The sequence below is a fragment of the Mesocricetus auratus genome, unplaced genomic scaffold (genome assembly GCF_017639785.1).
Source record: "Mesocricetus auratus isolate SY011 unplaced genomic scaffold, BCM_Maur_2.0 Super-Scaffold_100008, whole genome shotgun sequence".
Classification (NCBI taxonomy): Eukaryota; Metazoa; Chordata; class Mammalia; order Rodentia; family Cricetidae; genus Mesocricetus; species Mesocricetus auratus.
This window is the reverse complement of record NW_024429192.1, coordinates 9,291,796-9,314,858: the sequence shown is the minus strand read 5'-3', so window position 1 is coordinate 9,314,858 and position 23,063 is coordinate 9,291,796. Positions and strand designations below refer to the sequence as shown.

Sequence of the window (23,063 nt, the reverse complement as noted above, 5' to 3'; positions counted from 1 at the left end):
ATGCTTGACTCCTGTTTGCCAAGGGCAGGAATGGACTGGTGCCAGGTCCCTGAGGGGCCCAAGCTGGGCCCTGGGGCTTGACAGTTTCCCTGTAATGCTGTGATCAGATTTTCCAGATTCTGAGATGTGGCAATGCTTTGCATACTGGACCAATATGCACCTTGCAGAAGAGGACCTAGAGACTCTGAGTTTCCTGTAATACTGCTGTTTGATATTCTTCGCTGACTTGATTTCTGCTTCCTTGTTGATGGGTATGCTGCAAGGTGAGATACTAAAAAACTCACTGGCTTGGATCATCGGCCCTCATCCCCCTTCTGATGACAGCTTTTGGCAATCTTTCCTCATCCCTGGTCCTCTCCCTCAGAGTCCCAGTATAAACTCAGGAATAACTGCAGGTCTAGTTCACATGTCCTCCTGTTTAATCAACACTACAGGTCTGAACTTCAGTACTTCAACACTGTGACTGCCACAAAGAGATTAATATCCCATGGTTTGTTATCTGAGGACTACTGTGATAGAAAGGGTGCCCTTAGCTGTGACTCCTTAGTTTCTAGCTGTGTAGAACTGTATAGGAAAAATTAGAATGTCTGGCTACTTGGCCATTAGAAAAGTGATGGGCAATAAGGAGAGCAGGAGAATAAATAATATTATTGAAAATAGACTACCTTTTTGCTGTGCAGAGACACCATGGCTGAGGAAACTTATAGAAGAACATTTTTTAACTCTTTTTATTTTAAATTTAAATTAGAAACAAGGGTGCTTCACATGTCAATACCAGGTCCCTCCCCCTTTCCCTCCCCTCCTCCCGTGCCCTCCCACTAACCCCTCCCCAATACCCCCTCATTTTCTCAGGGACGGTGAGGCCCTCCTTGGGGGTGTCCATAGTCTGTCATTTCATCCAGGGCAGGGCCTAGACCCTCCCACAAGAGTCCAGGGTAAGAGTGCATCTTTCATTGTTGGATGGGTACCCGAAGTCCATTTGTATGCCAAGGATATTTAATTGGGGGCTTGCTTGCAGTTTCAGAGGGTGAGTCCATGACCGTCATGGCAGTAGTCAGGCAGGTGAGGTGCTCCAGCATGTAAGCTGAAAGCTTAGATCAACAACTTGGAAAGAGAGGAGGAGGGAGAGAATGGACCTGGCATGGGCTTTTGCAACCTCAAAGCCCACTCGCAATGACACACCTCCTCCAACAAAACCACGCCTCTTAGTTCTCCCTAAATAGTCCACAAGCTGGGAATTAAACCTTCGAACATTGGGCCAACGCGTGCGCGGGGGGGGGGGCATTCTTAATCAAACCACTACACAAATAAACACATCAGACAATATCTGCTCACACCTACCCCAACCCAAATATCCACTAACTGAGGAGGCTCTTTGAGGATTGAACACATTTCTCTTACTGGACATTATGAAGTTAAACTTTAAAAGCAAGGTCCTCAGGTGCACCTGTGGCATTGCAGGAGGGCAGTACTCTACGGAGTCAGCCTACATGTTTCTGGCGTTATAGAAATTTGCCTGTCGGGATGGCGTGGTCATTTCTTGCCCGAGACTTACAGGACTTTGCTTCTGCCTATAAGCGTAGGATGCCCGCCTTCCCTCTGGTGGATTTACTGTTTCTACTTTGCTCTTCTTTCCTTCACAGGGAATTTTAAAAACTGCAACGTGAATGATTTTCTTTTCTTACACAGCAAGACCCCCGAGGATTAAATCTGCTATTGAAGTCCAGTTTTGTCTATTAACCCCCTCTCATCACTGTAGGGAGCCCCTCCCACAGACACGCCCGTACCATGGTGGAAAGGTCTGCTTTAGCTCGGCACAGCTTTGACACTCCTTGCTCTGGGTATCATGGACCACGTAATGTCTGCCTTCCTCTCATTCCTCTACGCTGGAAGAATGAGCTATTAATGAATTTGAGCAAGTACACAGTGACTTTTGCCTCTTTTAGCCGATGCTCCAACTTGGTTCCAACTATCTTGGGGAGAACCTGGTGCAGCATCTAGTGGACCTGATGTGTCCTTAAAGAATCACCCGCGTGGGTAGCTGCCTGGTGGTGTTTTCCCTGGATGGACGCTGCTAATGCATTCGTTTTTTTATTACTTGAAGCCATTGCCGAATCTTTGTGATAACGGCCAACTTTACATCCATTTTAGTAGCACAAAGAGCTAAATTAGAGCCGAATCTTTTGGGAACGAAAATAAAAAGCAGGGCCAAATCAACTTCACCTTTATTTGGTTTTCTTTAGCTGGCCCTCTTTACTTATGCCTTCTTCCAGAGTGAGAAGTCAGAACCCCAGGTGTGTGCTCGGCCACAGGGGAAGCAGCTTGTCACATTCCCTTCCTTCTGCCTCCAGGGCCAGGTGTGAGAGGTGAATGGGAAGTAAATCTTAACTGTGAATGTCACCATCCCTCTGATCCTGACCTTTCTCTCTCTTCCTGAGTCTCTCACCTGGGCAGTCTATTTCTTTTAGCAGAAAGAAATTGCTGAAGGAAGAAATGTTAGACCTAGCTTTTAACTAGCTTTGCCATTGATTTACCCCTAACCCCTCTGTGTGGCGCACTGCTCTTCAATGAGTCGGATTGTTCGCAGGATTTTTTTTTTCTGGACCAGGTTCCATATTCTCTGTAATTTTTTCCCTGGCTTCTTAGTTTCCATTCTTCATTGGAAAGAACACAGACTCACACGGAACCAAGGACATACCCAGAAACCATTTCTTTTTACATTTTTGCTTTTTTTTAATGGATAAAACATCAGGTGATTGTGGCTGCATTTATAGTTAGTTAAAAAATCCCTTTTGCCAATTTTACTTATTTCGATACGTTTTTAGCAGAATTTCACATAGAAAAGTTTATATGTTTTGAAAGAAAATTCAGTTATGAAATTGAGAGGGCAAAGGCTGTCTGACTTAGCGTCAGCTGCCATCTTGACACAGCATACAGCCACCTGAGAAGCAGTTTCAGCAAACATGTCTGGGGGGACTGCCTTGATTGCCAATTGATATAAGAGGGTCTGGGTCTACTGTGGGTGGCACCATTCCCTGAACAGTATAAGAAGGCTAGCTAGGCATGAGCCAGCAAACAGTATTCCGCCATGGTTTCTTCAGCAAACAGTATTCCGCCATGGTTTCTTCAGCAAACAGTATTCCGCCATGGTTTCTTCAGCAAACAGTATTCCGCCATGGTTTCTTCAGCAAACAGTATTCCGCCATGGTTTCTTCAGCAAACAGTATTCCGCCATGGTTTCTTCAGCAAACAGTATCCCTCCATGGTTTCTTCTCCAAAATCTTGCTTGAGTTCCTTCCCTGACTTCCCTCAATAATGGATCTGGAAGTGCAAGCCAAGTAAACTCTTTCTGTAAGTCCCTTTAAAAAATGAAACCGGAAGACTCTGACAATTGGAGACTTGAGTATCTATAAAGCAAGTTAGGCATGCAATACATTTTAAATATTACCATTCTATACACTTCCTCCAAATTACTGTAATAAGATGTGAAAAGATAAATATTTTCAAAAAATGTCTAAAACTGAAACAAAGAAAATTACTGAAACTGCAAAACTCAGTAATTCTGATGTAGTTTTTTAACGAAGTGACTCTTCTACCTTTTCCTTTCTAAAATAGCATTACTCTGCTCGGCTCTGGTTCAGAGGTCCTTTTGGGTCATGGAGGAACTTTCTGCTGTGAGCTTGCTTTTCTTTCTTCCAGTCCTCTTTCCTTCTGGTTTTCCTCAGCTAGAGCTGTGGTTGCATGTTGGGATCATCACATCCTACATTTTTAAAGTACTAAGCTCCATTTTCCACCTAACATTACAACTCAGTTGTTTCTTATGTTTGTGTTTGAACACGGTGCTTCCTCAGCCTTGGGCCCTGTGACCTCCATCTTATACTCCCATATTGTTTGATGATGCCTGGGTCATTCTAACCCTGGGCCCTGTGACCTCCATCTTATACTCCCATATTGTTTGATGATGCCTGGGTCATTCTAACTCTACAGGCAGGCTTTACTGTCCCAGGCTCAGATAAGTGCCTCTGTGTGCCTGCTCAGCTTCTGACGTCACCATCACCATTTTTGATTCTGCTTCCAGCAATAGAAAATTTCCTATTGTTTGTATGAGGATGAAGATCACATCTATTTTTTTCCTCATATGATTTCAGAATGTTGCCTTAGAATGTGGTGGACATTTAGTTTCTTTTTTTTTATTAATTTTTTTTATTTTCCATTTTAAATTTAGATAAGAAACAAGGTTGCTTCACAAGTCAGTTCCAGGTCCCTCTCCCTTTCCCTCCCCTCCCCCCCCCGTGCCCTCCCCCATCCCCCCTGTTATCCCCTCATTCCCCCAGGGAGGGTGAGGCCCTCCCTGGGGGTGTCCATAGTCTGTCATTTCATATAGGGCAGGGCCTAGACCCTTCCCCAAGAGTTCAGGGTGAGAGTGCACCTCACATTGTTCTATGGGAGTCCAGAGTCCGTGTGTATACTTGGGATGGGTACTGATCTACTGTCCAAGGCTCAATAGATTACCTAGGCCTCCTCACTGGACATTTAGTTTCTTAATGTAGTCTCCTTTTTTTTTTAAAAAAACATTCTTTTATAATGTCTTACTGATGTTTAAATAGTATATAAACCATGTATAAAATTAGATTTTGGAACAAAAAGATGAATTGCTTCCCTTTCTATGGCAAGCAGGTACCTCCTGTAAACTGAAAGCAATTATTTTTACATTCAGCCCCAAATGACTGTTTTATTAACAGATTGCTCAGGACATCAAGTTCTATAGCTAGTGATACTCAACACTCATCCCTGGGAATAAGGGGAGGAAATGGGGACAAACAGAGGCTCAAACTTGTTATGAAAAACAAAACCCACTTGTTTATTATTATTTAGAAAGCACACATAGCAATATATTGGGGGGAGAGAAAATGCAAAATAAGTGTGCATACAAATTCATCTGAAAAGAATCAGTTTCACTTCTGAATAGTATCTATGTGAGCTTCAAAAATTGTGCATTTCTTCTACCTCTATCCATGATGGGAGTTCTGGATAAAGATATGTGGAAACAGGTCTCTTACTCCTCAGAAATCCTTCCTCCACATATGAATAGTGGGCATGGCCTTCTTCTTAGACGGTTCCTACAGGTATGTTGTTGGATCACGCCACAGTCTCTTTTCTCTGAGTCCGTCTCTGATGACAAGTAAGGATACTTGTAAAGGAAGATTTGCCCTTAGTTCTTGACTTTTTCTTTAATTTTTTCTGATTCTTGAGTGAGATTCCCAGCTCTTCCATGATGGCGTTGAAAGAGAGACACTAGAGAGTACAAAATAAGAGTGTCAAGTGTCCTGGCACCCACGACCAACCTGCATTGCCTCGTATCTCTTGCCTACCGTTTGATGGACATAAGTTACTGCTTTTAAGGCAGGTTCATAAATAACGGCCAACTCCCATCACCTCCCCCGCCACCCACTGGCCATCTGTCCTTTATACTTAAGGAAACTGAGGCAGAAAGTTAGCTTAGCAGACTATGGTTTATATACAAACACACCAGTATAGACTTTCCCAGTTGAGAAAACAATATAAAATAAAACAAGACAAAACAAAACAATACCCCCCCCAAATCTCAAGACTCCCAAATTGACAACTTACCTTTGCCGAGACAGCAAAATAGAGTTAAATTAAGGCATTTCCCCCACTGAGATGATCCAAACATTGATACGTTTATCAAGGCATACGACACTTCAGTAACGCTATAGAAAATGAACAAACCTTCTCTACACCAAGGCTTTCTGTTTTGCTCCCATGAAACCTTACTTTGTTCCTAAAATAAAATCTAAGTCTTGATGACTTTCCTTTCTGATAAAAAAAAGGAAAAAAAACAATTTTAAATTGTATATTTTCTCGAAAAAACCCCAGAGATTCTGATGGCAGCAATGATGCAGCTGGGGTTGAAATGGAAAATAATGGCATTGAACTGCACAGCAAAAATAATGGTACCACACAAAGGGAGAGGGCAGGGTGGCAGAACAATGTTATGCACATGCAGAAAAATATGTATAGACACGAGTCTCCATCACAATGTCTATTTGCATGCACACTGTATCAACAGCCAACACAATGTAATTTGCTGTCATTTTTTCTATCCAAGATAAACTCTTCAGACACACTTCTGCCTTCAGGGATCTGCAGCTTTACTTTCTCATGAGGTTACTATGAAAATGTTCTCCAACGAGATAAGGCAGCCCAGAAGGACAAAAACTGCAGGATCCACTTATATGAAGTATCTGAAATTGTCCGACTTGCAGAAACACAAAGTAGAATGGTCACAGCTCGGCCAGGGGCTGGTGAGGGAAATGGGACAGCTGCTATTTGCTGGATGTAAAGTGTCTGTTAGGAGAATGAGTCATTTCCAAAGTCCTGCTTTTTGACTTCAGGGTGATAATTTAGATGGGGGGACAAGAGGGAGGAAGATGAGGAGTGTCAAGGATTTTGTAAACATTATTATGTAAGAACCTTATCCACACATTAAGTAGATGATCACGAATTATTACTGGGGATACTAAGTCCAAACAAAAAGGAAGTGCTGTCTAACTCCATTTACAAGGGCTGCTAGCTCTTAGTGACTTCACTGGAAACCATCTATGTTTAGATTTTATTTTTAATCACTGTAAGAGTTTTGTGAACTTTTCTTCATGAAAACATTCCACAAAATTAGAGTCTGGGTTTTATTTTAACTCTCACCAACTTAAATTTAACTATTCATGCCGTTTTGAATTCAAACAGTAAAAATGAACAAAAAATGTAGCTTCCATGAGCAAAACAGAGAAGAAAGTGTCGGTCGAATGCCCCCTTTTCTATTTTGTGTAGAGAAGTGGGTTTTATCCCAACTTTCAGTTATGGTTTTCTTTAAAAGACCATCTTCCTCCAAATTTTAGAATGCCTTAAAACACAGAAGCCTTTATTTTCTGATCAACCCTAAGTGCTCATTCTCTGATTTCAGTATGAGACTGAACAAACCTCATTTTATAAGTGATACTGGTCCCGTTGTCTTTGGTAACAAAAATTTTGACTCCTGATTTGTCTCTGAATGCCAAAAAGAAAATGGCAAGATATTAGGGCTGACCTTTCTGTTTCCAAAGTTTTGATGTGGTCATAAGGAAAGGTGACCTTTCAGGTCCCCTCAGGCCTGAGCACAAACAAAAGATAGACCTCATCCACAAGAGAGGAACCAGTGAAGGTCATTGCTCAGCCCAGAGGGCGTGCCAAGCAGCAAGGGGAGGGCTCTTGTTCATTAGCTCTCCAGCCTTGTATAATCTCAGAATCTTCATTAACTTCTTATTCTGTTTCTGGGTTTGGGATTTTAGGAACTTCCCCCTATTAACAGTGTCATGGAAACATTTTTTAAAGTGATGGTTTAGATCTCTAGATGCTACTTTTGACAGAAAGTTCTAAGCACTCCCACTAGCTGACTTTCTCCAGCTGCAGCAGTGTGAAGTCCGGGATTCCTAGGAGTGGTCTTCCTCTGCTTTGTGGAGAGAAGATGCTGCCACAGTCCTGCCCCCAGGCTTCTGTATTGCTGGCAGGTGGTGCTCACATTTTTAACAGCTCTTCATGGCCATGACTTAGAGTTTGTATTTGGCTGCTAGCACCAGGGTGCTGCAATTGAAACTTAGTTACACTGGAAAAATATTTTCTATTTTATTCAATCTCCTTGTTTATAAAATGGCACTAAGGTGGATATTTCTCAGAGGTATGATGAAAATTCAGTAAGCTGGTGTATGGGGGGGAGATGGAGAGGGAGAGAGAGGTATGTGTTTTTGTGTGTGTTAGAGAGAGGGGAAAGAAAGAGAGAGAGGTATGTGTTTGTGTGAGAGAAAAGAGAAAGAGAAGGAAGGAGAGAGACAGAGGAGATGGAGAGAGGGAGAGGGAGAGAGGTTTTGTGTGTGTGTGTGTGCACGCGCACGTGTGCGAGCATGCGTGTGTGAGTGTGTGTGTGTGTGTGAGAGAGAGAGAGAGAGAAAGAGACAGACAGATAGACACACACACACACAGAGAGACAGACAGACAGATAGACACACACACACACACACACACAGAGAGAGAGAGAGAGAGAGAGAGAGAGAGAGAGAGAGAGAGAGAGAGAGAGAGAGACTTCTCTTTCGAGGAAAGGAAACAAGGAAACTGAGCACCAAATTATTCTAGCAGAGACTCAAATAGTCCACCGGAACCTGCAGCTCTCCTGGCTTTTTAAAGGGAGAATGGTGTGCTTGGGGATTTGATTTTCCAAGTGCCTTCCTCTTTCTTGCTTCTCATGCTTCAAGCATTTCTCTAATATCCCCCTTCCTTCTCTTTCCTGCCTTATGTAATTTCTTTTGCCTTTCCTTTTGGAGAATTTCTTTTTCTAGTTGCTGACTTCATGGTGCCTCCTTTAGGTTAGCCCCAGGTGTTTGATTTCATGATGCTAGCGTGAGCCTGGATGTAAATAAGCAGCTTTCCCTGTACTTCTAGTCATCTTATTGTGGGTGTTGTCTGGAAGGGGTGAGGGCTGGTGCTCTGGCTGTACCTCGCTGGTAACATGAGTCTGGAGGTTCAATACCCAGAACTGTAGCAAAAAAAATCATTTCTCAGATGTTCATGTTGTCTTGCTTCTCAAATAAACTTTGTCAGAAAAATTCAAACAAAAAATGGTCCAGAAAAGACATTTCCCCACAATGTGTCAAGGAAAGTTCAATCAGTATTAGAATGAGTTCGTTCTTCCTTCCTTCCTTTTTTATTTTCTGAGTAACAACACTGGCTGCCCTGGAACTCTCTTTGCAGACCAAACTGGCCTCAGACTCACAGAAATCTACCTGCTTGTGCCTCCCACCTACTGGGATTAAAGGGGTGAGCTTTCTTGAATGGACTTCATCTTGATTATCAATCGACATACATTGTTAATGTCAACTTGGCTTTTTGTAAAGTTAGCATCTGCACATTTAGATGTTTTGTTCATTTGTACATTTAGACAAATGTTTAGGAGAACTATTTTGATGATCAAAATAGTTTTGACTTTTCCCCAACAACTTTTAAAGGAGCTGTAGCCAGGAGTCTAAGAAGTCTAGTCCGTAACACAGTAACTTTTTATGTTGCTATAGTTTTTTCCCATTAATTCAAATGCATAAAGTGCCCCGTGACATTGACATCATTAGTAAATGTTCACATTAAACATTGTTAAGAGAGATGCTATTAATATTGTTATTTTATAAATGTGAAACCATTCACTCTATTTGTAGACTTCCTATAATTTGAAGGCAAACTACGATTTGAAATTTCTTTGGAAACACCATTTCCAGTAAAATTTGAGATATGAAAGTAATAAACTTCTGTATAAATAAATAAACCACAATGGAATTATAGCTTTGACACAATGTGGTCAAGTTTCTGCCTTGCTTTATGTCAAAGTATCAATGGGTTTTTTTTAAAATGAGAAAGTCTGAGCAATAATGGTCTTAGCACGCTTTTATCTTGAAGTCTTCTGGCAAGTGAACCTAGGATGTTCAATATGGTAGGGGCTTAAAGACAGAAAACCTTTAAAAGAACTGGAGCAGAACAACACAGAGTACATGTGTCCTACCACGAGGCTTTGGGAACGTTGGCTGCCTGTTTGTACCAAGGCTTTATTTTGTCAGAGGACCACTACAGAGCAGAGAACAAACTTGAACTCTCCCCACCTCCACCATGTAGCAAAGGAAGGCATGCGAGCGCCATTCTTGGAGTAGTTATGGTAGTTATGCATGCACCGTCTTTTTTTTTTTTTGGATAACAAAAAATATTTTACTAAAACAGAAGTTTCCAGACAAGCCATACAAAATGGTCACAAGCTTTTCTCTTCTTCTTTTGGGGGTGGGGCAGAGAATCCATATTAAACAGCAAAGTCACAGTGTTATTAGTGAGGGCTCTGATGTTTATTTAATGTTCCTAGTTTGGTTCAGACAATGAAGCTTGTCCATCTACAGTGTCTAAAGTTAGACTTGGCTAGAGAGAATATTCTAAAAACCTGGTTAGCTGCATTTAACCACTGCAATTAGATCCCATAAGAAGGGGAGTGGGAAAGGAGAACATAAAATTAAAATAAAACTGTTTCCCCCCTTAAAAATAAAATAAAAACACCCATAGCCCTGGCAGCTACCCCTGACAACTACCTTCATTCACAGAGCTTTGTACTTAAACCATGATAGGGAAACGAATCCAAGCAGAGTCACTGCTTTTAGACATTTCACAACAACCCAGTGTTCTAGCCTCTGCTCATGCTTTGCAACAGTAAATCAGGACAAGACATAGATTTGCTAATGTGCATGTAATCACCAAAGATGAAGATGCCTGGGCTTTTATTCTGTAATGTTTCTAAGACTATGTCCATTAGATGCAAACAAAAAAAGGAAGAGTCTTGTCCAGGCTATCAAGCTGTAAACATGAGCCCTGGGTGCGCACAGGACTGCCAGCAACCTGTGAAACACAGTGACCTTCTTTCTGGTTTGTCTTTATTTAAAACTTGGCGTTAGAAACCTATTTTGCCGTCATAATAAATACACCGTGGGACAGCGTTCTTAATCCAAGTGGAATTTAACATTTTAAAGAAATTATGCACATAGGTTACCTGCCAGGGTGATGAAACCCATAAACCAGGTAGTAGGGGCAAATAACTTCACTCTGTTTTAACACTAGGGTTGATTTCATGGGGGGCATTGAGAACTTAGGCAAGGGAGGCAGCTCTGAGGCAATGCAGTGTTTTGATGTTAATTTAGGTGTTTCTTACCATGTTTATGGCTCTCAATTCTTTTTTTTCAAGCATTTAAAGTTGTAATGAGAATTTTGTAAGCATTGTCCTGGAGTTGGGGATGGTAGGTGTACATGGAGAGAATTTGGATCACTACATTCTTAAATTCACTTTGTGGAACTGTTAGGAGACGCTCTAGTCTTTGAACCTATTAGTGTGTTTGTAAGAATGGAAAAACAACCAAATACTCTGAATTGTAGAAGTCTACATTAGCGATCCAGTGTCAAGCTTTGAGAACACAGCACACAGGTAGGACAGAGAATGGTTCATGAAGGTACAGTTGTTTTGTCTGCTTTCAAAGGATTATAGCTCAACCAGGGGGTGAGCGAAGCTGCAGCTAGGTACTGGGAGTAACTGGGAAGGAGCTCCTTACCTTTCACTACCAACCATGCTTGAGTCAAATGCCCACGGGCACTCTGAAGGGCACTTTTGGGGCAAACAGAACTCTTCTAGCCCCAGAAAGGACACAAAAGCTACTGATGGGTGTATAGCAAAGGACCTGCTTCAGCCCGGTAACTAGAAGTAAAGAAATCTTCTGCAGTGGGAATGAGTTTCATGCAGACTTGGTGTACACACGTTAGCAACTCTCTTCCCTTGAAAGAGGCAGTGATGCGGACTTGTGCTCCAATATAAGCTGCTAATAGTAACTTTCTTGTCTCTGAAATCCGTGTCAGATGCCAGTATAGATAGTTTTTCACACCCTTGGCTTCTCTGTGGCTTCTAGCACTGAATGAAATGGTGGTCTTATAGTGATTGTCTCATAAGGAGGGCTTGTTTTATTTTCTACTGTTTTTCTTTAATTTTCCTACTTTTTTTTAAAAGATGAGGTAGGGCAAAAAAGATAAATTTCCAAAAGCTTTTTCCTCCTCAGTAGAATGGCTGACTCTACCATTGATCTACAAGTAGGGTTTTAATTGCTCACAATGCTTATTCATGGTGTCTTCAATTTTGAAGAACCAACTTATATCCACTGTAGTGGATATGTATTTTCTCAAGTCATAAACTAACTTGCTAGAAATTTGTGTTTTTTAAATGTGGTCCCAGAAAAACAAACAAACAAAAAAGCAAAACCAAAACAACTCAGCTGTATTCACTATGGGATCTTGTCAGATCAAGAAAATCCACTATCGGTTGGGAATATTTTCTTTTTGTTAATGGATCAGCTAACTTAGGCCTCTCTTTTTATGCCCGCCACTCCTTCAGCTTTTCTTTCTGAAGGTCATCTGCAACTAGGAGAGGCATCTTCAGGGCTTGGGAAGCACTGGTCTCCAAGCACTGTCTGTCTCTGGCTTTCACTGGTGTGACATCTGTCAGTTCATGGACACCAATCTATCTCTGCTAGGTACCTGAGATGTTCATTGTTTCAATGGTCACTCAAGGATGCGTGCACTGTATGTCTTTTCATTTAACCTCAATTCATTTAACCTGCTATGATTCTCTAAACATTTCTATTAGTCTTTTGTTTTTCTGAGAAAAGGCATGAGTTTTTTTTAAATGTTGTTTTTTGGTATGAGTTTGAGAAAGAGTTTTTGAAGACCTCCATAGACTTATTACCTACATATTGTTTTCCTGCTATTCTGAGACAGATGGAAGATTTCTCTACAAATCTTACCACTTCCTGGGCTATCCCCAGTGAAATCAGTGAAGGTATTTCTTTTCACTGTTCCCTTAGACCTCTTTTGAGATTTCGATTTTCCTGCCCTGGCCTGAGTTGGGAGTGGACTCTGGAATAGTCTTCAGAAATTCAAGTAGCACCTAAGCATCGGTAGTTTCCCATGAGTGCTCTCCTTTCCCTAGTTGTGAAAATTGTGTAGATGGGAAAATAGAATTGTCTATATTCCTCCAGGCTCTGGGTTTGGGTTCCTGCTACTTACAAACTGTTTGAATTGGAACCATTGATTCACTAAATGAAACCTCCGGGTCCTGCAGTTAAGTCATGTCTTACAAGAGCTCTGTAGTGTCACAAACTTTGAAAAGTCAACTTGGCACTCAAATTCTGAAGGTCTAGCTCCTCTTTAACTTGATAAAGCAAATATAGGAGGGTAAGATAACAAGTGCGTGCTACCCATTTCACTCTTTCCAGCACTCTTGGGTATGTTCTGCTTTTAGACTTGGGCCTTACCATGCGCCCAGGCCCATTTATTTCTCTTTTCCCAAGTTGTGTGCAATCAATTCTATGCTTCCAGGAACTTTCTATGCAGATGACTTCTTGTTGCTGTGTGTGTGTGTGTCTGTGTGTGTGTGTATGTGTGTGTTGATGGAATCGGTAGGTTCATCCAAGTTGAGAATGATCCCACTTTTGCAATAATCATTTGGAACAATTTACATATGATTGACAGTGTGGGCATCCCCTGACCCCTTGATGCTGTGTTCATGGGAGGCCTTTCTTTGAAGTACTAGCAGGGCAATGCAATCCCACTTATCATGTTAAAAATATAATGTATTCAACAGACACAGGCAGCCATTTTAAAACACACACACAAACACACACACACACACACACCCAGTATTTTATTTTCACACCACTTTTGTTATTTTAGTTCCTTTCCACTTTCTAGTATAATTTAAAAACCATTGTGGACATGGTAACCTCAAATTCCATCTTTCTGAAGTTGAGGAAACAGGTGGAGGGAAGCAAATTCACTTGCTCAGAATCACGTGGATGTTTAACAGGAGCATGGAGGACGGAATGATTTTAATTTTCAAGACTCCTGTCTTTTGTGCCACAAAGGACTTTTAGAGTTGGGCTTTTGAGACAGCATTATTTGTACCACAGTGCAGTGCAGGCATTTCTATAAAATGTCTCCTCATTTCTTTGATAACAATGTCTGGGTTTCTAGGCAAAGGCAGTATTCCCACCAATACAAAAATAGCAGGCTTCTGCACCATTTGTTAAATAAATTAATAAGAATGAGGAGAAAAAAATGAATCTGCAGAGACTTCTAAGTGCATGGAAAGGTGCCAACCTTGGTCAAAATCCTTGTATCTTAGTCCCTGTGCTTGTAAAAGACTCATATATCAGATCAGGGAAGACTTCTCTTTAGAAGCTGATTATTTATATATGAATATTTTAAATTTGAAAATGTCGTTCAACTGAAAAAATAGGAAGAAAGACAATTCTGGTTGTCTTAATTGTTGAGGGAATCACAGTAAATTCACCCAATCCCTTAGGTCTTTGTTATTATTTTTACTGCATATACACTGTGAGGACGATGCCCATTATTAGGTAGTTCAGGTCATTAGTTGAATTTGGCTTGACATTAATGAAGTACAAGTTTGGCGAGGTGTTAAACTATGCAGTTGTGCCACTGTGGTATTGACTTGCTCTTCTCAGAATGCTCTAAAAATTGTAAACAGGAACCTTTTGAAGTCTTAAGGAAGACCCTTCCTGTCCATGTTACCAGTTTCTACAGAAGGAATTTTGAAAGCTAAAATGATTTTAATATCTGTGCATCTGGACATAAAATTCCATGGATGTGAGAAGAACTGTGTGATGGTTCCTACATGGGAACTACAATGTTAGCAGCCATCAGAGGCATGGCGCTTCTCTCTCTCTCTCTCTCTCTCTCTCTCTCTCTCTCTCTCTGCAAGTGTTAATTAAAGATGCTATTTGCAACAGCTAGGGGATAGAAAGCAGTACAGAAAGAAGGCACCCTTTCCTTTTGCTTTTACATGTTGTTCAGGCTTTCTAGTAAAGAGGTTTTGTGGGGTAAACACCATGTACTTGGAAATTAATTGGAATTCATTGTGGTATTGCATTATAGCTCGTAAAGCATAAAGAGTATAATATGGTGGTTGTCAAATACAGTGAGGATTTCTGGAAATGATTTTCCTTGGATAAATTTATACTCATAAAAATCCAGTTTATTTTCACATTTCTCATGTAGCTTTGCTGAAAAAATGTTAAAATTAAATTTGTGATTTTAGTCTGTAACAGCATAATACCATAGGAAGCTTTATGTTTTTTCCTCTTTGTATTAGGTGACTGACGGATTTATGAAGAAACAAATTAGCATAATGTTGATATTATTGTTGATGCCTTTGTTCAGTCTTCTAATACCTTTTTACCCGACTTTCAGCAGTATTTTAAAAGTAAAACCCGCAACCTGCTACTGTTTTACAATTCACAACTGTTACTGATTTATAGCAATTCATCTAATTGACAAAACTGTTATGTTCAAGGTAGTTTTTATTAAAAATCTCATCCGTGCTAAGTCCCTTAAAGTGATGCTGCTATACTCAGGATTATTACAAAATAATTCATGTAAGAAAAATTATAAAAAATTCCTAGCATTCAAATTAGTTCAAGACTCATGTGTATGACCTAACGTTGGAGAAAATACATACATCCAAGCTAACTTTAATGGAAACTAATGCATACAACTAATTTTAAATATTCTTTTCCAGGCCTTACCTAGCATGCAGATTCCTGACTGTGTCCACCAAAGTGAACATATGGAGCTTGAGTGTAGAAATTGCAAATCATTCTGCCAGATGATTGTGATTTACACTAAAGTCTCTGACCTAATGATGTAAATACAGTCTGATGGCTTTTGTTCTAAATTTCACTTGAAATGCAATGGACCCTGCAGAGGTCAATATGGCCTTTGCAGTTATTTCCATGGCAACAAGAACTGGATGTCTGAAGGATGGACAAAAGAAGAGAAGAATAGAAAAGCCTTCAAAGGTTCAAAGCAGCAACAAACTTGATAATTTTGAATAGTGATAGCTCTACGTCTTACCAGGAAATGCAGAAATTATCAGCTGAATATCATGAAGTTTCTGTATTAAGATGTGCAGTTTCTTCTCCATATAAAGGCTCCATTGAATATCAGATGCTAAATATATATATATAATCTCTCTCTCTTACAATTGGTAGCTCTATTTTTAGCCCTAGTTATTTTATAAAAAGCAATGATTTATTGGGTCCAATTGCATCTATAAACTAGTGCTTAGATTACTGAATCTTAACTCTTTTTGACTATTATTATCAACAGAACATCTCAAATGATTACAATTCCCTCCCCTAACTTCTAAGAGTAGACTATCTGGAGAGAGGGTTCAGAGTTCCCACCGCATACATCCTCATATCTTACCTACTCGGGCCCTTCTCTAGTATAGTGACTTTGCCATTCATTTAACATGTGTGCAGGGAAACCTGGATAGAGTTTGCATCTCTACATTCATAATCCTGTTTTCTGAATCTGGGTTTGTTTCGAGGTGCTGAATTATTTTCTTATTGCTCATGTGGCCAGAGAGAGATTTAATTTTTCTTTGGGATGCAATATTTGTTGACTAGTATTTATTATCAAGTCTTTATAAATGGCTTTATTTTCTATGCCATTATATGACTTCATTTAATTCTCATGGAAAATATAGTAGTAACATTAGCTCTATTCTATAAATAAGGATATTGAAGCTTAAACAAGTTGAAACTTGACTCCAAATGATGATTAATTGTTGAATGGTTCATAAACCATACACAGTGCAAAGTGTCTTCCTCATCATCGTAGGCATTGATGTCATTGATATTATCAATCATTGATATCAATCACATGTCATTGATATTACTGTACCCGTGTTCCCTAGAGAGTCGTCTGGTCTTGCCAGGTGCTTTACGGAAAAGACGTTATGACCTAAGAGCTTGAGAGGTACTGAATAGGTTGGAAATTCTCTATCCATGACAACCTATTAAATATATTAAGATACCACCTTGTAGAGTGTGGTTCCCCTGGGTTATTTAATAATGAAAGCTTCATTGAGGAATCACTTTTCAGTAACACCTATTTTGAAAAATACTTCAAAGTAACCTTGTATCCTAGAAATTATTTCCTAGTGGTAGATGTTAGAAAACTGAAGCTAAGAAATAATTAATGAGTGACCTACAGTGATTCCACACATGGCTGTGCTTGAACCTGAGTTTGGCTAATTTATAGATTTATTAACTTTATAAATGAATTTTAATATCGTAACTCAAGGTTCAGAACTCTAATATCTGTTATTTCTGATAGTAAAGCTGAATTAAAATCACCAAAAGTGTCAAACCTAACATTGTATGGGCAAACATTTTGAAATAAAATAATGTGTAAATAGCAGAATTAGACATCATACAGTTTAATACAACATCTAAATACCATTTATTTATTTATTATGATGTTTTGAGATGGGGTCTCATGTAGTCTAGGCATCCCTGAAACTCTGTATGTAGTAAAGACTGTTCTTGAATTTGTAATCCTAATCATAGTTTTATGCTTGATTGGGACTGGGATGTACCCCACAGGGCTTCATGCATTTTAGGCAAGCATGATGTCAGCCAAGCTGTATTCCAAGCCTCTTAATGTTAACTCTTGCAGGAAATTACTTCTTTATTCACCTCTGAATCAGACTTTTAAAGGATGGTCTTTTTGGAAAGGTGAGTTTTGCTAATTATTGCCAGTCTAGTTTTCTTTATCATCAACCACTCAGAAACTTTTGTAGCCACTTTGTTATATTAAATAGTCTTCATAGATTCTGAATCAATTACTCATGAAACTAAGAGACACAGAGTCTGTATCTTGCCTGGTATCAGATTCTATTGCATCTGAAAATATGCATTCTGATCATTGACACACAGTAGACTTGTTCTACTTTGATAACAGTAAATAAATAATGATATAATTTTTTATGTATTTTCATAAGAGCTCATTTATTTAAAGAATGAAGCTGAGAAACAGTCAGTGCAGGAGTCAAATTTTCTGACCATGCTTTACTGAGAAAATATAAAGTTGGTTAGGAAGAGTTGTGACTAAAATCCTGGAACCCATTTAAAGCTAAGCCAAAAGGTCATGCAACATGACTATCCAGATGGTGAACAACTCCTTCTCTGCAGCATATTCCGCAGCATATTCCCGGGGGTCACCTGATATGATAAGAGGTAATCTCCTGGTGGAGACCAAAGCCCAACTGACCCCATATTGACAGGAGATGAAAGACAGTTCTATCCCTGACTCTTCAGCAAAGGGGAAATGAACCCAGAGAAAACAGCAGACGTTCCCTGTCACACCAAATTAAGCATGCCATTGGCTTCTATGTCACCAAGCCGAGTTAGTGTTGGGCTTATTCACAGTGCTTTGAATGCGGGTAGAAAATAAATCTTCAGAGATTAGTAAACCAATGCATATGGACATTCTCTCTGGTGTTTATTTTCTCCATCTTGCCCTTCCCCACTGCACCCTTGGAATGAATTAATAATGGTGGTGAGTCCACGGAAATGAGCACATTTGGCAAGGTCCAGAAAAGATGGCCCCCAGAAGAACTACTCTATCTTAGGTGAGTGGGAAGGGGGTGCAATGGCGTTGTGTGACAAGATGTTCATTGTTGCAGAGCGAGTGTGGGTGAGTATCAAACAGAAGACTCTGTGAAGTAGTTCATAGTTTCGGACTCTGCTTGGCTGTTCAAAGAAATGGTACAGCTTGAAAGCGAATATGGTCCTTAGTGGCTCTACACCTACAGGCAACTGCTAACTGCTGTTTGAGAGCCCGATGTAGTTGAGTTTCTGTCCAAATATCACTTTTGACTGGCCTCATCTCCCCGAGTGAGGCTAAAATTAGGCAATCCTGCTTTGCATTCAAGTTCAACCACTGTTTCAGAGATGTTTCCTGAATTTTTAAGACATGACATGAGGTTTGGGGCAAATTTCAAGGGTAAATTTCAAATCTTGTGACTAATTTAATTAAAAAGTAACAGCGTTATAGAGTTACTTGAATACTTATTGAGAAGGCAATAAGGGAGTTTGAAATATATAGGTCTAGAGAATGCAGGAGACAGGGAGAAGGGAGAAGGCAGGGCAAAGTCCACAAAGGTTAAAAAAAGGAGTTCACAAAATTAGCATTTCCCAAAGATGATGATTTTGGACAGAATAGTTTCCTGTATACACATGCATCCAGGACTCTACATTCCCCTAAAACCTGAAACAGGATATAGCACACATGTCTTCCAGAGGCCTGAGTGGGGGCCTGGAGTAGTGGATATACATTTGGCTAGTATCAAGAGAAAGGGCATGATGGCTACTTCTGCCTAGCAGATGCAGGCACAAACAACACTCGTTACAAACGGTTCTACTGGGAACGCCTTTGGAAAAGCTCAGTTACACAGTGTGGACTGAGGACTGTGTCCGAATCCCTTTTTCCTCTCGTAATAATTTGCCACATTCTACGTCTGTAGATAAAGTAGTCCCGGAAGTGGAGTTGGTCGGATGGGTTTGTTTACTCTGAAGTCCATAAAAGAAACAAAAAGCCTTGCATGCAAAAGAAATGGAAAAAACAAAGAGAGTGAATAAATAAAAAGCAGGAATGAATGTTTAAATGAAATGTTAACTAAAACGAAGCAGCAGTTATGAAGCAGCACATTAATGCATAATATATACAAGTTTTTATTTTCAAATTAGTAGCATAACACAAGACACCTCAAGAGCAAATTGAAAGTTAAAGCAGATCAGTCCATTCTACCTATTAATTCAAGACATTTTTCTAGAATGAGGTCCAAGACAGGGCGCTTGTATTCTCATAATTGCTTTTTGATTCTGGGGAGGGTTTCCATAGTGAAACAAGGTGATACTGACTCATCCCCAGTGTTGGGCACTCAAAATATGGTTTTCACATAAAGAAAGTGGTTCTAGTGTTTTGTTGTTAATCAAAACCGTCCATAAAATCTTCAGGACTCTGTGCAAAATGAACACATGAAGCCTTATCTTGAAAACGATTAAGACTTTCATAATGATGGTAGTAGAGCTCTTAGCTTTGGGATTCTAATGCTATCTTTAAACTAGTGGATTAATATTTTACAATGTCCTAGAGCTCTGTATTTTATTTATTTTAGTGAGAAATTATCTTAAATCACAGTCATTTGTGAGGTTTTCCCCCTCAAAGCATCTAAGTTCCAGGTATGGATGCCTTTAAAAATAAAATAGATAAAAATGGCTTGACTATTGAAATTGCCCATCATCTTATATGCAATTTTGAAAAATAAAGTCTCAAATATATTTTATTGTCACTTTGTGTTGTTTATCATGTTCATAGGAAAATTGTATGAATTATCTTTCCACACATTATATCTTGATGTAAGTAAATGCCCAATTTAAAAACACTGCTTTGTATTTTGATAGAAATTATTTTGCAAAGAATGCATGTGCTCAGATTATACACCGAAGGGCTGGTAACACTTCTCACAAGTGTCTTCTGTAATTTTGGATTTATGCCTCTCTTGCTCTTTCTACACTTTCTATCTTAAGAGCAAATAACTGTTGCAGAAATGAACTGAGCTTTGAATTTCTGCACTGTCATTCCAAACAGTGCTAATTAGATTTAGTGTACAGGACTCTTCCTCCTTCTCATTAATAAATGATAGAGCTGCCGTGCCAGCGGCACCTGGCAGGGATCCAATGCTCTTTGCTCTAACTCAGAAATGGCTCTTCTGGGCATCTAATTCAATAGACCCTGACAAAAAGGGAAAGCATCCTTCAGATTCTCACGTAAAGCAGCATGTTCTAAGTAAAAACTAACCAGTCTTAGAAAGAGAGGACTCACCTGCTCAATGTCATTGTTCTTCCGTGATTTGTAGATAAATTCTCCAATGGCTACAAACACGGAGAGGACTAGTCCCGCAGCCAGAACAATGAAGATGCCCCCAATGTTCTCCACTCCCAGAGCGCTGGCTTCTTTACTGTCTTCTTCAGGACAGCCGTTTCCACGCCACCATTTCTCTTTCATCATGTGCAGCTTCCCTTCTTCTTGCAGCTGAAGAATGGCTATCGTAATTTTATCCCGGTACGGAGAGCCTGAGAGTTGGGGGTGATTTAGATGTTGGTCATCAATGGGATAAGAAGGTATCAAGACATTTCACTATCTTAGTGATAAGTACTCCAGAGTCGTGAAACCCTAAGACACTATTAGCCAATGTTGGGAATTTCCAATCTTATATCTTGAAGACTCTAACTAGTTAGAAGAGGGAGAGGGGTGACATGTTGAGGTTCACTCTGGTTCAGGGTGTTTCTCATTCTAAATAAACATTAAGTAGGAATTCTACCACATTTCTGCTTCTGCTGAGTTCCTCGCCAAATCTTTTCTTACGTCAAGGGATTTGTTGTTTGATTCTACCTTTTCTGGCCTCTTGGTGATCTCTTCCTTCTGTTTCCCATCTTTACTGGAGGTCAGCTATGGCCACATTTCTGGCCAAGCTAACATTTCTAGTGGTGGATGAAATTTCTAGTCTTGTGTCCTTAATCTTCCCAGAATGCTCTCCTTCCCCAGATACACTGCAATAGGGAAACACTTTCAAGTCATCGGTGATGGAGGAGCCACGGAGTAGAAGGAACTTGGGCTCTAGGGTGGCTGCATGAAGCAGGTCCTTTCTCTTAGCCCAGATTGAGCTATGACAATCAAGGAATGTTTACTGTGCAAAACACTGAAACATTTCAGACGCTGTTTACAGCAGTTCACCCACAATGATTCATGTTCCAATTAGCATAAAGTACGTTCCAAATAATTATGAGGTGCTATACTATTCTATGGCAAGAACTTGGTAATATGTATGGTCTGTCTTCATGTAATTACATTGAAATTTTAGTTGTGAAGGGTTGCAAAGTGCGGAAGTGTATACATTAGGACATAGTATCTTAATTATCAATTCCTATGTTAATCAATGCAAAAGAGATAAAACAAGATTCCTTTACTCAATTATTTCCTTGGATGGCAACATTTTTGATAGTATTTCTTTTCTTCAGTAGTAGGAAGCTCCCTTTGCTTAAAAAATTTAAAGCCAATCCTGGTGGAGGCAAATTGAAAAGTCAAGGTTCTTAAAAGACAAGGGGGAAATCTTATGAATAATAAAGTCAAGACTGTTTGTTACATAGGTTTAAAAAAAATTAAAATCTGAGCGTATAATTAAGAACCAAGAATCCAAGTCAGCTCTCCTCATTTCTTTCTTTTTGTGATTCTTTTTTATTTAAATTAGGAACAAGCTTGTTTTACATGTCAATCCCTGTTCCCTCTCCCTCCCCTCCTCCCTCCCCTGGCTCCCACCAACTCCCTATCCCATCCCATCCCATCCTATCACATCCCATTTCAATTCCCCAGGGAGGGTGAGGCCTTCCATGGGGGATCTTCAAAGTCTATCACATCATTTGGAGCAGGGCCTAGGCCCTCCCCATGTGTCTAGGTTGAGAGAGTATCCCTCTATGTGGAGTGGGCTTCCAAAGTTCATTCGTAATCTAGGGATTAAATATTGAAGTTCTCCTAATTTCTTATGTCTCAGTGCTATCTGTGTCCCTCTCCACAGATGACTTATGTGCTATGCCACATCTTAAATTCAATAAGCTCAGAGTCAATATTTTGTCATTTATTTCCTTATAAGACTGAAGAAAATAATTGTCAACACTCAAAATCTACTTTAAGAGAGGAGTGAAATGCTTTAAAGGGAGACTATAGCTTGTGCATTTAGAGTATGGATTTTGGGGTGAGAAAATGGATTTTGAAAACAAAAAAAACCAAATAAGAGATATCAGCTATTTGCTTAAACTTTCTCAGAACAATGTGGTTGAGGCAAAATTAGAAGCATTAATAGCCATAGAGGGCGCAAGCAAATGAGAGAACCTGGAGTACTCTGCTTTAAATTTTAAGGTACATGGAGGAACTTTGATGAACCTGAGAGCAATACACCTGGCCATAGCTGCACAGTAGTCATAGTGATATACGTAGTGGGTATGCAATAAATGCTTACTGCCACTCTCCTCCTGCCTTCAGGCTGCATGAGACCTAACATATTACAGACAGATGGAGATCCAATCTCTGCTTAATGGTAGTCTCTAAGGAGGCAATTTCCAGTCTTCTAGTAAGTAACCTGCTTGAAACTTAACTGCTTTCATTCTCTTGAAGTCTGACTTCAAATCCCTCAGGAAGCCCATTTCTAGAGCCTCTGTCTTTAAGCAGCAGTTTTCAATTTTAGCTTGTGACTGAGCCAGCCTTGCCAATCTTCTCTTATGGGAGAGACCTCAGAGCCTCTGGGGACTGAGGGCAAGACTAGACATGGCAGAGACCTTCTCACATCTGCATATCTTTTAGTGTTGATCTTGGTTAATGTTCAAGTGGTCTGGTTGACATCAGAAATGACTTCTTGCAAATCATTTGAGAAAAATAATAGATGTGTACACGTGGGTCTTCCTGAATAGCAACTGATGTTCCTCAAAGAATAAATCCATCATAAAAGAAACATCGCTCAAATGTTCCTAGCA

At 39.9% G+C, this 23,063-nt stretch overlaps 1 protein-coding gene across 8 annotated transcripts in view; it reads right to left on the bottom strand.

Moving 5' to 3' along the window:
• Positions 1–4,840: 4,840 nt before the first annotated feature.
• Grik1 (glutamate ionotropic receptor kainate type subunit 1) overlaps positions 4,841–23,063 on the bottom strand; it is a 372,708-nt gene continuing 354,485 nt past the window's right edge. For 2 of the 8 annotated variants that reach the window (XM_005073843.3, XM_005073844.3), the window contains 3 exons: positions 20,362–20,612; positions 5,752–5,838; positions 4,841–5,295 (listed from right to left, as the gene is read on the bottom strand). In XM_005073843.3, coding sequence (XP_005073900.1) covers positions 5,140–5,295; positions 5,752–5,838; positions 20,362–20,612 — 494 coding nt within the window. In that variant the 3' untranslated portion in view covers positions 4,841–5,139. Of the gene's footprint in view, positions 5,296–5,631; positions 5,839–8,063; positions 19,074–20,361; positions 20,613–23,063 lie in introns of those variants that run through there. The other 6 variants (XM_005073845.3, XM_005073847.3, XM_021229462.2 and 3 more) reach the window with 4 other exon arrangements.